At 46.1% G+C, this 15,891-nt stretch overlaps 1 protein-coding gene across 1 annotated transcript; it reads left to right on the top strand.

Moving 5' to 3' along the window:
* Positions 1-7,944: 7,944 nt before the first annotated feature.
* LOC122322633 lies at positions 7,945-12,912 on the top strand. The gene is made up of 8 exons (XM_043215713.1): positions 7,945-7,993; positions 8,055-8,147; positions 8,210-8,320; positions 11,681-11,776; positions 11,839-11,949; positions 12,464-12,559; positions 12,622-12,732; positions 12,807-12,912. Exons 1-8 carry the CDS (start codon positions 7,968-7,970, stop codon positions 12,838-12,840), a joined length of 678 nt encoding a protein of 225 aa, XP_043071648.1. The 5' UTR covers positions 7,945-7,967; the 3' UTR covers positions 12,841-12,912.
* Positions 12,913-15,891: the final 2,979 nt, after the last annotated feature.

Raw genomic sequence — 15,891 nt, 5'->3', positions numbered from 1 at the left:
CTGCTGATGCTGCTGCTGCTGCTGACCAGAGCGTGTGTTAGCGCCACTGCGCCCGCCGCTCCCAGATGAGGAGGTGGGCAGCTCCGAGCGCAGTTTGTTGATAAGAAGCTTTGCCCGAGCCTCTTTATATTTGGGGCAACCTTTGTAGCAGGACACATGGCTGCCTCCGCAATTGGCGCACTTAGGATTGGCGATCCTCGTCGCACTGCAGGCCGTGGAAGGATGCGCTCCCGTACACTTCATGCAGATAAAAGGGCGGCGGCAGTAATTTTTTGTGTGTCCAAATAGTTGACAGCGATGACATTGAGCGGGATCCTGTCTTCTCAGTTGTCTCTCCACAACAACTCGCTGGTTTCCCAGCAGTGTGAGAGACAGGATCGTGTCATTAAAGTTGTCAATAGTAGGCTGAAGCTCCACAGCGAAGATGTTCATAGGCTGGAGAGTCCTATTGTGCTTAATAACGTTGACATTCCTGACACCAAAGCCGAGGCTGCGTAATGTGTTGTTTATCCACTCGGTCGGTGTCGAGTGATGTAGCTGGCGAATGACGACCCTATACCCACGGTCGCTGCGAAGCTGATGGGTATGTAGATCAGTGTCATCATTTTTTAATGCGCTCAACAGGGCACGGTATGTGTTCAAATCCTCGCAAATGAATTTGACTCCATTGAATTTAGAGCATTTGGTAGTGAACTTGCCAATGCCCGGAATGTTGTTAACTTTATCCAGCAATGGCTGGATTTCAATAACGTCATGCACAAAAATAGCAGGAATTTTAACTTCAGAGCAGGTCGCCTGGTTGCTCTTCATATGGGATTCAACCACAACATTCTGCTCACGGTCGGTAATAGCTTTCGGCTGCACAATTTTCACGCTGGAATTTGGGCAGCTTACTAAGGATTCAGATTCAGAAGATTCAGAAGGAACACTCCGCCTGTAAAGATTAGCACCGGCAGAAGGTTTCCTCGGCAATCCAGCGAATCTGCGTTTTAGCCGGTTGGAGCTTAAAGAGCCAAAAGCCCGCTGTGCAGGGCATTTGATTTTTGCTCCAATAACTGGCGGCTTTGTCTTTCGCTTAGCGGCCTGTGAAATAGCTGTTTTTGGCACAATTGTTGTGCTGGGAGAGCACGCACTTGTAGTGGACAACAGCTGTTGTGCATAAGTAGCTTTGGGTTGTTCACTTACAGTGCGTGGAGTAGGGCAGACAGTCAGCGACTTTTCTGCAGCTTGTTGTAGCATCTGGGCTGTAGTAGTAGGCTCCAGCGTGCTGTCCGTTTTCCCACAAAAATCGGTCAGCATTTCGGAGAAGTTGAGCTGTGTCGACTCATACGTTGATGCATTTATAGTTGTTGTAGCAAACATAATATCGACGTCGGTGTCCGAGCTGGCGGGCACAACGGTGGTAGCTGCATTGGCTGCAAGTCTCTCCACAGATTGCGAGTTGAAATTAGCTCTCAGCGATGACTGCACAGACGCGGCTCGCTCATCAAATGGTGAGTTTGCCGAAGAGCGAAGCAGCACTGCTTGCTCATCGTGTGATGAGTCTGCCGAGAAGAGAGCTCGCAGATCCGAGAGAGTGAATTGCGCTTGCGCGAGTGCCGGTGGAATGGCGCTCTCTTTAGAGTTGTTTTGATTGGCCATCGTTGTGGATGCTATCCAAGTTCAGAACCGTTGCACTCTAGTATGCGTGTATGCAGCACATACACACTACAGGCACGATTGGTGAAAAGAGTTCATTGCACATGCGTATCAAAGTTCACAAATAAGGCTTTACCGCAATAAAGCCGACGAACACTAACACGTATAAATGAAACACAAAACGAGGACAGAAAACGATTAACACTGATTTAATTGTTTAATTAATAGCGAGTTGTCTGCGCCGAAAAAACAAATGGCGTGATGTTATATGCGCCGTTTTAACTATTTATTATTAATGATGCTGCCGCTTGGTTGCTTGGCATATGTTTATTGTTCACGCTGGAACAAATATGAGAAAAAAAAACAGCCCCCCCCCCCCCAAATATTTTTTTCTTTTCTTAAAAAAAACCAATCTTAAAAAACCAGAAATATACAGTCGCCAGCCAGCCCGAATATATTTTTCCATTACTTAAACATAGCAATCTTTAAAATATTACTGACATGTCATTTGACAAATTTGATATGGCAACTCTGAACAAAATGAATTTGCTCAGCTTCTTGACTGCAGCATCTACTGCATTTTGCCAACTGCATTACGCAGATGGGGTGACACCGCGAGCTCCTGACCGTCGAGGACCAACTTCAAGAAACCGTTGGGAAAACTGCTTTGCACGTGCAGCTGGAATGTCATCGCAAGTGAAAAAGACCATGGAGGACCAGATAACCAATATTGTCCCATTGAGCGCATTACTCCTGCAGCTGAAATGGCACCGCGAATAAGTGACCATGGAGGACCAGATAACTTAATAAGATGCCAAAACAAGAGCTGCATCTGCCAATGGAGTGGCGCCAAATAAATGACCATGGAGGTCCATCCATATCAAAGTGAATGTAAAACAAAACTTATTCTTTCATCAATTGTTCAGAGGTTGAGAAACAACTGCACTGAAATGAAAGAAAAGAAGAAAGTCAAGGAAAACTAGAGACTTAGCCATATCCGAGGTGGCCGCGCCTTCCGATGTGCCAAACGTCTGGAGTTGTGTAATGGCCGCCAAAGGGGAATCGGACACCGGTCATCAACCCAGGTTAACTGCTGCGCACCACTAGCACATTGTCGCTGCAATCTCCAAGGACTGAGCACCTGCCTTCGTCAGTCCTGCCACAAATGGTGCAAGGGACGCTTAGGCAAAGAAAACGATCGTCGCTGCTGCTGCTGTAGGGTCTCCTCCAGACTTTGTTGCTGTTGCCACGGCAGCAAAATCGAGTTTGAAGGCCTTACATGCATACATGGATTAGTCCGATCTGGCAATTTGTCTACACATTCACAAGTGCACATCCGTTTAGCAGGTGGCAATGCCCGCTTAATCTTCCGCTTCTCCGGATTACTTCTGCGCGGCATTATATGGTGCCTATATGGATGCGTGCATAACCGCTTAGAGGGCATCAGTGGAAAGCTACACGGCCGCTTGACTGAGGTAGCTTGAAATTGCTGCATCAGCAGATGACGCTGAATCCGTACAGACAAAAGCTGGTCCGGAAAAAACGTGGACTCCAAAGGTCTACACTGAAACAGCTCAGGCTGCTTCGTCATCATTTGCTCATTACACTTCTGCTGCTCAAGAAGGAGCTCATCATCCAAATCCTGCACAAGTTGCTGTTGCAAAGCCACAAACCGCGCATTCAACTCAGATATACCAACACTGGGGGAATGCTGGCTCTGATGTTGCACAACCACATCACTTTGCGTAGCTTGTTGCCCAAGTTGAGGCACCTCCAACACCTTCTCTATACTCATATATGGACGTATGCTCAACCGATTTTCCTCCATCAGTGGGGAGTTGCATTTTCGTTTCAATGGTATTGACTCTGGATTCAAGTGCATCAGCGCCTGCTGCTGCTGCATGGGAACATCCTGAATCAGCACAGACTCATCTCCACCTGCAGCCCGAACCGAGGGTAAAATCAACTCCTTAATCTGAGCTGGTTGGCCTCTAATCACTTGCTCAAGTTTCTCACGTGTGATGCGGCCAAGCCTAAGTCACGACGGAGTGCGTTGATTCTCCCACCATCAAACCGAGCAGGTAAGTGCACTTTCCGCTGCAGTTGCCAAATAGCCGGAGCGTCTTGTTGCTCGCCAGGCTGGCGCAGCTGAGGCAGAATTATGTTCTGAATTTGCGGGGGCTGATGTGCAATAAGCGCCTCTACCCGTTCTCGAGAGATGAGCCCATCTCGGTATCTACGGCGCAGCGAGTTTATGACCATTTCACTCATTCTCCCAGAAGACTGCAGGCATAACTGACGCAGCCGGTCCAGTTCCCTGGCCTCGCGAACAGCATTTTGCTCCCTCTGCTCAATTAGCAAAAGTGTCGGTAACTCTTCCTCCAGTGTGGGTCGAATCTGGAACTGGCGCTGAAGTGGCAGGATGTGCGTATCCAACTGCTGAGTGTACCTAGGACGCACAAGACGTACTGGCACAAACGGCTGAAATAGCAATCTTCGAGCCTCCATATTCGGGTGCGTGCCCAATGAAGAAGCATACCGACTACTGGCCACCTGAAATACATCCTCGACCGTCTTAATGTTGTAGGAGTCTCTAATCACCTGGTTCCTGGTGTACCAACTGACTTGCAATATTTTGCGTAAGATGACATTTTGCAAAGTTTCAATGCGGCGCATCTGTGTGTTTGAAACTAGAGCTCCCCAAATTGGAAATGCATACTGCCATACTGGGGCCATCAACTGCTTGTAAACCACCACTTTGCAGCTCCTATGCAGCATACTACTTCTTCCAAGCAGCCAGTCAAGCTTCCTGCAAAGGGCTCGCAGCCTAATGCAGAGCTGTGTGACGTGACTGTGGAGAATAAGCTTCCGATCCAAAAGCAAGCCCAGATATCTTTGCTTGGATTGCATCTCAACAATTTGTCCATCAAGCTTAATGGCTGGCAATTTAAGGGAATGGGCGGGACGTCGTCTGGAAAACACAACATGTGCCGTCTTGCTAACATTGATCTTAATACACCAATAGTTAGCCCACGCCATGAACTTATTCAGGAAACACTGATTCCCTCTAATTGCTTCCCGAGCACCATTGTGCGCACATAAAACAATGGTGTCATCAGCATACGTTGACAATAGCATAGTGCAATCACTTGGGAAGGCAGACAGTTGCTCACTTCTGATCAGCGATGGGAGCGGCATATCCGACGAGGAGATGGTGTAAAGGATAGGACCAAGCACGCTGCCCTGTGGTACCCCAGCGCAGATTATGCCTGGCCTAGACCTCACACCACCAGTGTTGACGACAAAGCTACGATCACTCAAATAGCTTTGGAGAACTCTATACAAAGTTGGCGGCAAAAGCCTGATCAACTTATACAGAAGTCCTGCATGCCACACTCTGTCAAATGCTTCGCTGATGTCAACGAATACAGCAGAGCAATACTGCCGCCTTTCATATGCACCAAGGATAAACTGCGTCACACGGGCAAGCTGTTGTTCCGCACTATGCTCCTTCCGAAATCCAAACTGGTGACTGGGTACGGCACTGGCAAAATCCTTGCACTCAAAAAGCCTCCGCATAAGCACTTTTTCAAACAGCTTCGAAAAGCCAGACAAAAGGCTTATGGGGCGATACGAGGAGACACTCTCTGTAGATTTACCAGGCTTCAGCAACATCGTAATCCCAGCACACTTCCACTGCTGTGGAAAGTGCCCGAACCTCAGTATGGAATTGAACAGCAGCACAAGATATAGCAACGACTTCACTGGCAGCACCTTAATAACATGGTTGCTAATGTTATCCAAACCAGGGGACTTCTTTAAGGCAAGGGACTTGATCTCCAAAGTGACTTCACTGAGAGTAACAGGACGGAAGGGCAATGGGGCGCCAGACGCACCGCCATCGCCATCAACACGTCGCTGCCGCAGCTCCAGGAGCTGCCACTCATCAGTAACCTTCTTTCGATCCTCCTCTGTGTTCAAGTAGTTAGGCATAAAGCGCCGTTCAAGGTGAGAGACAAACTCCTCAGCTTTCTCAGCATTGGTTCGCGTCCAGACTGGCCCGCCAACATCACCATCAGAACGAGCCTTTAGCGGCCAATTGGGCTCCACCTGCCGCTTCAAAGTTTGTGTCATTCTCCACAACTTTTGCATCCTGTACCGGTCCTTCACATCAATTTGCTTAAACAAATGATTAAGGTGGTTAACCTTTAACAAGCTCAGCGCTTTCCTCAGGCGATTTTGTACCTGTCTGTACCTCTGCCTAGCCAACGGCGTACCCAAGATCAGGAACTCACGCTTGTACTTACGCTTGAGCTGCAGCAGCTTTCCGGTCTCATCATCAAGTCTTGACCCCATACAGGATGTATTGTTCCGCTGTTTCTGCCAAAGTTGTGGCGGTGATGCAAATTTCGCAGCCTCATTAATGTTATTGATGAACACATCAATAGCATCTTCAATGTCAGCACCAGAATTAATTTCCACATTGAGCAACACTCGCTGGTTGAGGTATGCCTGAAACTTGCCAATATTTGCATTCCTGGGTAAAATTGTGCGCCTTAGACCCGGCCGCGTATCAATGCTTGTCCCTTTTGTTGCTAAATCCACATGAATCGGCAAATGATCTGAATCCAGATCTATTGTAGAGAAAGTGCGAAGCCGAGCACTTCCCAAACCACCAAAGACAGCAAAATCCAGAGCAGATGGCCTCTTCTTCTTGTTTTTTTTCAGTTGTGTTCACATCGGAACATTGGAAGCAACTGACGACTATTTAAAATAATCGCCAGCTACCCTTATTTATTTTCGCATTACTTTGAAAACCTAGCAACATATGAAAATAGTGTTGACAGTATAAACAAAATTGTGTAAAAACAATTCCGACAAAAATGTTCAGAATTGTGTGTCTGGCGTGTTTCTTGAACTTATGTAGCTTGAATTGACTTCACGGACGGACTGGACTGTGTGGATAAACCTGGCTTCTTGTTTGAAATGTTCAGGGTGACTTAGGCAGGGCGTGACTTTTGGTATAAGTTCTTTTCTTGAACGTGTTCATTGGGCTTCAAGTTATCTTGGACTGGCTGTACGGTATTGAATTGTAAGGCGTGACTCTTTGAGAGTGTTTCCACAAGTGACATCATCAGTGTTAAAAAGGCGTCCATCTTCCGGCCTAGTTCCGTCACCAAGACAGTGTGTTGCTGAATAATTTCCAACATGGAAGTGGCTTCAGGGGTACAGGGCAATGGTGTATTCATTTGTTCCTCCTGTTTCTTCGGCTGAGGGCTACGGAGCTGCTTCTCCTGCTGCTCGACGCAAAGCCTCTCCTGGAACCTCTCCAGATGCCTCTCCGCTGGGTTGCGTGTATGTGTAGTAGTGTCCTTACCCTGCACCACCTGGCTGTACGTCTTCTTCTGTAAGTTCTGTGTTGGAGTTGGCTGCCTTTTCTGCGACTTCTCCGGCTGCTGCTTCATTAAAGGGCTTGCACTACGCCTGACCGGCGGCTGCACCAACTGCTGGTGTTGATGTTGGTGCTCATGCTGAAGTTGCGGCTTCATAAGTGGCTTATCCTTCCGGAGTGGCGACTGCTGTTGCTGTGGTTTAGCCTGCCAGCTAGCTACCTCAGCACGTGAGACAAGCAGCTTGCTCCTAGCCAACTTATACACAGGGCAGCCCTTATAACTAGCAACATGCTTGCCCTTACAATTGGCGCAAGCAGCCTCCGTGTCTCGCTGCTTCTCGCACACCGTTGTCATGTGATTGCCAGCACACTTCAGACACACAAATGGTCTTCGGCAATAGTTTTTGCTGTGTCCGAAGGCCTGACAACGGTGGCATTGAACTGGATCCAGCCGCCGCACGTGCTCTTCAACCACAACTTGCTGGCATCCAATACGTGTAAGCTTTGTAATGTTCTTGTATTCTTGTTCAGGTAGTGGCGCAATCTCAACTTCAAACATGTTTAAAGTGTTGCCGGTGAAACGATGTTTAACTGGAGTGGCGTATTTGACTGTGTATCCTAACTCACTCAGCTGGCTCTTCAACCACTTTTTTTTTTCAGTGTGGTGCTCGCGATGCTCGCACAATAAGGGCTCACAGACAACTAAAAGTTGCCTGCAAAGCCTTTCTTTATTTGTTCTTACATTACGTACTAGACAAATATGAAAAGAATTTATGAAAAAAAATTTTACAAAAAAAAAGTAAATATAAAATAATTTTGAAAAATAACATTTTTTACAGTACAATTAGCCACTGTGACAAAGGTTGGCGCCGGCTGCAGCCAGAAAAACAGCTGTTTAAATAAGCCATCTGGCAACGCCAGCCGATGTTTACAAACGATGTTTGCAATTAGCGAAACATTTAAGTTATTAAAATAGAATATATAATGATAAAAGTATTAACTATGATACGCTTAATCTTTGCAGGCTCCCCCGGACAAGGCAACATCTAAGAAGGACACAAAGGAGAGCCTCCCTCGACGTGAAGAGCCGCATCAGGAGTCAGCCATGGATGAACAGGTAAGTGCAGTTTGTGTTTTATAGATAAACAAAAGCTAATGACAAGCATTTTGTTTTAATAGCAGGAGTACCAGACGAACGTATCACGATGCAGGGACGGAGCACCAGAGATCCAGAAATAGCAGGAGTGCATCCGGAGCAGTCCGCAGCGCCGCATCATACAGGAGTCGTCGGTAAGTAGTGAGGCATTAATTGTCCCCATACAGCATATTAACGTGTTTGTTTAATTTTGTTTTAGGATTGGTTTGCAACAGCGGAGCCGCTGCAGTTAATAGTCAGACACCTCAATCAACTTTAGCGGGAGTGCGTTGTGTTAGCGGCAGGCGGCAGAAGTCGCGCTGGATATTATTTTAATAATTTAGTATTTAAATATTTTAATATGTTATAATTATATTTATATTCTTTATAATTATGTTGTAGTTTTATAGTTGTATTATGTAGTTTATAGTATGTAATTTTTATATTGTGATTTTATAATTTATAATGAAGTTTATATTGTAATAAAATTGTAGAAATTGTGATAGCTTGTTGTGCTGTATTAATTTGAGGTGTCTGTATTTTTATTTAATTAGCTTTATGTCCTTGTATGAGCGAACTAAGGTCACTCCCTTTAGTGGACAGAAAGGCTTGCACCAGGTTAACAAGGGCATCTACCTTGCGTTCCATTAACAGCAGTCTATTTAGACCTGCCTCAACTGCAAGTAGCCGTGGTGCATTATCCACCGGACCACATTGAAGCCGTGGCGAAGTTGGCTGCTGGTCCTGCTGTTGTTGTTGTATTAGCTGCTGATGCTGCTGCTGCTGATGCTGCTGCTGCTGCTGCTGTTGCTGCTGCTGTTTTAGCTGCTGCTGATGCTGCTGTTGCTGCTGCTGTTTTAGCTGCTGCTGCTGTTGCTGCTGCTGTTTTAGCTGCTGCTGATGCTGCTGCTGTTTTAACTGCTGCTGCTGCTGCTGCTGATGTTGACGCTGCTGCTGCTGCTGCTGTTGGTGCTGCTGTTTTTGCTGCTGCTGATGCTGCCGCTGCCGCTGCTGCTGCTGCTGCTGGCCAGAGCGTGTGTTAGCACCACTGCGCCCGCCGCTCCCAGATGAGGAGGTGGGCAGCTCCGAGCGCAGTTTGTTGATAAGAAGCTTTGCCCGAGCCTCTTTATATTTGGGGCAACCTTTGTAGCAGGACACATGGCTGCCTCCGCAATTGGCGCACTTAGGATTGGCGATCCTCGTCGCACTGCAGGCCGTGGAAGGATGCGCTCCCGCACACTTCATGCAGATAAAAGGGCGGCGGCAGTAATTTTTAGTGTGTCCAAATAGTTGACAGCGATGACATTGAGCGGGATCCTGTCTTCTCAGTTGTCTCTCCACAACAACTCGCTGGTTTCCCAGCAGTGTGAGAGACAGGATCGTATCATTAAAGTTGTCAATAGTAGGCTGAAGCTCCACAGCGAAGATGTTCATAGGCTGGAGAGTCCTATTGTGCTTAATAACGTTGACATTCCTGACACCAAAGCCGAGGCTGCGTAATGTGTTGTTTATCCACTCGGTCGGTGTCGAGTGATGTAGCTGGCGAATGACGACCCTATACCCACGGTCGCTGCGAAGCTGATGGGTATGTAGATCAGTGTCATCATTTTTCAATGCGCTCAACAGGGCACGGTATGTGTTCAAATCCTCACAAATGAATTTGACTCCATTGAATTTAGAGCATTTGGTAGTGAACTTGCCGATGCCCGGAATGTTGTTAACTTTATCCAGCAATGGCTGGATTTCAATAACGTCATGCACAAAAATAGCAGGAATTTTAACCTCAGAGCAGGTCGCCTGGTTGCTCTTCATATGGGATTCAACCACAACATTCTGCTCACGGTCGGTAATAGCTTTCGGCTGCACAATTTTCACGCTGGAATTTGGGCAGCTTACTAAGGATTCAGATTCAGAAGATTCAGAAGGAACACTCCGCCTGTAAAGATTAGCACCGGCAGAAGGTTTCCTCGGCAATCCAGCGAATCTGCGTTTTAGCCGGTTGGAGCTTAAAGAGCCAAAAGCCCGCTGTGCAGGGCATTTGATTTTTTGCTCCAATAACTGGCGGCTTTGTTTTTCGCTTAGCGGCCTGTGAAATAGCTGTTTTTGGCACAATTGTTGTGCTGGGAGAGCACGCACTTGTAGTGGACAACAGCTGTTGTGCATAAGTAGCTTTGGGTTGTTCACTTACAGTGCGTGGAGTAGGGCAGACAGTCAGCGACTTTTCTGCAGCTTGTTGTAGCATCTGGGCTGTAGTAGTAGGCTCCAGCGTGCTGTCCGTTTTCCCACAAAAATCGGTCAGCATTTCGGAGAAGTTGAGCTGTGTCGACTCATACGTTGATGCATTTATAGTTGTTGTAGCAAACATAATATCGACGTCGGTGTCCGAGCTGGCGGGCACAACGGTGGTAGCTGCATTGGCTGCAAGTCTCTCCACAGATTGCGAGTTGAAATTAGCTCTCAGCGATGACTGCACAGACGCGGCTCGCTCATCAAATGGTGAGTTTGCCGAAGAGCGAAGCAGCACTGCTTGCTCATCGTGTGATGAGTCTGCTGAGAAGAGAGCTCGCAGATCCGAGAGAGTGAATTGCGCTTGCGCGAGTGCCGGTGGAATGGCGCTCTCTTTAGAGTTGTTTTGATTGGCCATCGTTGTGGATGCTATCCAAGTTCAGAACCGTTGCACTCTAGTATGCGTGTATGCAGCACATACACACTACAGGCACGATTGGTGAAAAGAGTTCATTGCACATGCGTATCAAAGTTCACAAATAAGGCTTTACCGCAATAAAGCCGACGAACACTAACACGTATAAATGAAACACAAAACGAGGACAGAAAACGATTAACACTGATTTAATTGTTTAATTAATAGCGAGTTGTCTGCGCCGAAAAAACAAATGGCGTGATGTTATATGCGCCGTTTTAACTATTTATTATTAATGATGCTGCCGCTTGGTTGCTTGGCATATATTTATTGTTTAAACATTTTAACTTTGGCAAATTGTTGCTAAAATGTTGTTGTAACTTTTTAAACTTTTTACACTTTTTTCAGTTTTTTAACTTTTTTTTTTTCAGTGTGGTTTTTTTTTCAGTGTGGTGCTTTTTTTTTTTTTCTTTTTTTTCAGTGTGGTTTTTTCAGTGTTTTTTTTTTTTTCAGTGTGGTGCTCGCGATGCTCGCACAATAAGGGCTCACAGACAACTAAAAGTTGCCTGCAAAGCCTTTCTTTATTTGTTCTTACATTACGTACTAGACAAATATGAATAGAATTTATGAAAAAAAATTTTACAAAAAAAAAGTAAATATAAAATAATTTTAAAAATAACATTTTTTACAGTACAATTAGCCACTGTGACAAAGGTTGGCGCCAGCCGCAGCCAGAAAAACAGCTGATTAAATCAGCCATCTGGCAACGCCAGCCGATGTTTACAAACGATGTTTGCGAATAGTGAACATTAAATTAATGAATTAAAGTACAAAATGATAAAAAGTAATAACTTGATACGCTTAATCTTTACAGGCTCCCCCGGACAGCAGGCCAACATCAGAGAAGGACACAAAGAAGAGCCTCCCTCGACGTGAAGAGCCGCATCAGGAGTCAGCCATGGATGAACAGGTAAGTGCAGTTTGTGTTTTGTAGATAAACAAAAGCTAATAACATGCATTTTGTTTTAATAGCAGGAGTACCAGACGAACGTATCACGATGCAGGGACGGAGCACCAGAAATCCAAAAATAGCAGGAGTGCATCTGGAGCAGTCCGCAGCGCCGCATCATACAGGAGTCGTCGGTAAGTAGTGAGGCATTAATTGTCCCCATACAGCATAGTAGCGTTTTTTTTCAGTGTGGTGCTCGCGATGCTCGCACAATAAGGGCTCACAGACAACTAAAAGTTGCCTGCAAAGCCTTTCTTTATTTGTTCTTACATTACGTACTTTTCAGTGTGGTGCTCGCGATGCTCGCACAATAAGGGCTCACAGACAACTAAAAGTTGCCTGCAAAGCCTTTCTTTATTTGTTCTTACATTACGTACTAGACAAATATGAATAGAATTTATGAAAAAAAATTTTACAAAAAAAAAAGTAAATATAAAATAATTTTAAAAATAACATTTTTTACAGTACAATTAGCCACTGTGACAAAGGTTGGCGCCAGCCGCAGCCAGAAAAACAGCTGATTAAATCAGCCATCTGGCAACGCCAGCCGATGTTTACAAACGATGTTTGCGAATAGTGAACATTAAATTAATGAATTAAAGTACAAAATGATAAAAAGTAATAACTTGATACGCTTAATCTTTACAGGCTCCCCCGGACAGCAGGCCAACATCAGAGAAGGACACAAAGAAGAGCCTCCCTCGACGTGAAGAGCCGCATCAGGAGTCAGCCATGGATGAACAGGTAAGTGCAGTTTGTGTTTTGTAGATAAACAAAAGCTAATAACATGCATTTTGTTTTAATAGCAGGAGTACCAGACGAACGTATCACGATGCAGGGACGGAGCACCAGAAATCCAAAAATAGCAGGAGTGCATCTGGAGCAGTCCGCAGCGCCGCATCATACAGGAGTCGTCGGTAAGTAGTGGAGCATTAATTGTCCCCATATAGCATAGTAGCGTGTTTGTTTAATTTATTTAATTTTGTTTTAGCGTTGGGAGGCAGCAGCGAAGCCACTGCAAGTAATATGCAGACACCTCAACAAATATTGGCGAGAGTTCGCAGTGTTAACGGCAGGCGGCAGAAATCGCGCTGGATATTATTTTAATGTTTTAGTATTTTAATATTTTAATATGTTATAATTATATTTATATTCTTTATAATTATGTTGTAGTTTTATAGTTGTATTATGTAGTTTATAGTATGTAATTTTTATATTGTGATTTTATAATTTATAATGAAGTTTATATTGTAATAAAAATTGTAGAAATTGTGATAGCTTGTTGTGCTGTATTAATTTGAGGTGTCTGTATTTTTTATTTAATTAGCTTTATGTCCTTGTATGAGCGAACTAAGGTCACTCCCTTTAGTGGACAGAAAGGCTTGCACCAGGTTAACAAGGGCATCTACCTTGCGTTCCATTAACAGCAGTTTATTTAGGCTTGCCTCAACTGCAAGTAGCCGTGGTACATAATCCACCGGGCCACATTGAAGCCGTGGCGAAGTTTGCTGCTGATCCTGCTGTTGTTGTTGTTTTAGCTGCTGCTGCTGCTGCTGCTGCTGCTGTTTTAGCTGCTGCTGCTGTTTTTGCGCTGCTGCTGTTGTTTTAACTGCTGCTGCTGTTGCTGCTGCTGTTTTAGCTGCTGCTGCTGCTGCTGCTGTTGCTGCTGCTGTTGGTGCTGCCGATTTTGACTGCTGCTGATGCTGCTGCTGATGCTGCTGCTGCTTGCTGCTGCCGATGCTGCTGCCGCTGCTGCTGCCGCTGCTGCTGATGCTGCTGCTGCTGACCAGAGCCCGCCGCTCCCAGATGAGGAGGTGGGCAGCTCCGAGCGCAGTTTGTTGATAAGAAGCTTTGCCCGAGCCTCTTTATATTTGGGGCAACCTTTGTAGCAGGACACATGGCTGCCTCCGCAATTGGCGCACTTAGGATTGGCGATCCTCGTCGCACTGCAGGCCGTGGAAGGATGCGCTCCCGCACACTTCATGCAGATAAAAGGGCGGCGGCAGTAATTTTTTGTGTGTCCAAATAGCTGGCAGCGATGACATTGAGCGGGATCCTGTCTTCTCTCAGTTGTCTCTCCACTACAACTCGCTGGTTTCCCAGCAGTGTGAGAGACAGGATCGCGTCGTTAGAGTTGTCAATAGTAGGCTGAAGCTCCACGGCGAAGATGTTCATAGGCTGGAGAGTCCTATTGTGCTTAATAACGTTGACATTCCTGACACCAAAGCCGAGGCTGCGTAATGTGTTGTTTATCCACTCGGTCGGTGTCGAGTGATGTAGCTGGCGAATGACGACCCTATACCCACGGTCGCTGCGAAGCTGATGGGTATGTAGATCAGTGTCATCATTTTTTAATGCGCTCAACAGGGCACGGTATGTGTTCAAATCCTCGCAAATGAATTTGACTCCATTGAATTTAGAGCATTTGGTAGTGAACTTGCCGATGCCCGGAATGTTGTTAACTTTATCCAGCAATGGCTGGATTTCAATAACGTCATGCACAAAAATAGCAGGAATTTTAACCTCAGAGCAGGTCGCCTGGTTGCTCTTCATATGGGATTCAACCACAACATTCTGCTCACGGTCGGTAATAGCTTTCGGCTGCACAATTTTCACGCTGGAATTTGGGCAGCTTACTAAGGATTCAGATTCAGAAGATTCAGAAGGAACACTCCGCCTGTAAAGATTAGCACCGGCAGAAGGTTTCCTCGGCAATCCAGCGAATCTGCGTTTTAGCCGGTTGGAGCTTAAAGAGCCAAAAGCCCGCTGTGCAGGGCATTTGATTTTTGCTCCAATAACTGGCGGCTTTGTCTTTCGCTTAGCGGCCTGTGAAATAGCTGTTTTTGGCACAATTGTTGTGCTGGGAGAGCACGCACTTGTAGTGGACTTTTTTTTTTTTTTTTTTTCAGTTGTGTTCACATCGGAACATTGGAAGCAACTGACGACTATTTAAAATAATAGCCAGCTACCCTTATTTATTTCCACATTACTACAAACTAAGTAACCTCCGAAAATAGTGTTGGCAGTATAAACAATTGTGTAAAAACAATTCTGACAAAAATGTACAGAATTGTGTGTCTGGTGTGTTTTCTTGTGGACTTGCACGGACTTCTTGGATATCTTGACTGTGATTATTTGGACTGTCTTGACTTCATGTGCGGACTAGATTTCACGTGTTGGCTTGGACATCATGGACTGAGTAGACTTGTTTGAAGTGTTGAGGGTGACTTCAGCAGGGCGTGATTTCTGGTATAAGTTTCATTTTTGAACGTGTTCACTGGGCTTCAAGTTATCTTGGACTGGCTGTACGGTATTGAATTGTAAGGCGTGACTCTTTGAGAGTGTTTCCACAAGTGACATCATCAGTGTTAAAAAGGCGTCCATCTTCCGGCCCAGTTCAGTCACCAAGACAGTGTGTTGCTGAATAATTTCCAGCATGGAAGTGGCTTCAGGGGTACAGGGCAATGGTGTATTCTTTTGTTCCTCCTGTTTCTTCGGCTGAGGGCTGCGGAGCTGCTTCTCCTGCTGCTCGACGCAAAGCCTCTCCTGGAACCTCTCCAGATGCCTCTCCGCTGGGTTGCGTGTATGTGTAGTAGTGTCCTTACCCTGCACCACCTGGCTGTACGTCTTCTTCTGTAAGTTCTGTGTTGGAGTTGGCTGCCTTTTCTGCGACTTCTCCGGCTGCTGCTTCATTAAAGGGCTTGCACTACGCCTGACCGGCGGCTGCACCAACTGCTGGTGTTGATGTTGGTGCTCATGCTGAAGTTGCGGCTTCATAAGTGGCTTATCCTTCCGGAGTGGCGACTGCTGTTGCTGTGGTTTAGCCTGCCAGCTAGCTACCTCAGCACGTGAGACAAGCAGCTTGCTCCTAGCCAACTTATACACAGGGCAGCCCTTATAACTAGCAACATGCTTGCCCTTACAATTGGCGCAAGCAGCCTCCGTGTCTCGCTGCTTCTCGCACACCGTTGTCATGTGATTGCCAGCACACTTCAGACACACAAATGGTCTTCGGCAATAGTTTTTGCTGTGTCCGAAGGCCTGACAACGGTGGCATTGAACTGGATCCAGCCGCC

This window comes from Drosophila grimshawi, unplaced genomic scaffold, assembly GCF_018153295.1.
Source record: "Drosophila grimshawi isolate 15287-2541.00 unplaced genomic scaffold, ASM1815329v1 contig_47, whole genome shotgun sequence".
Taxonomy (NCBI): domain Eukaryota; kingdom Metazoa; phylum Arthropoda; class Insecta; order Diptera; family Drosophilidae; genus Drosophila; species Drosophila grimshawi.
The sequence above is the reverse complement of the archived record's forward strand: the minus strand, read 5'-3'. Positions and strand labels throughout refer to the sequence as shown.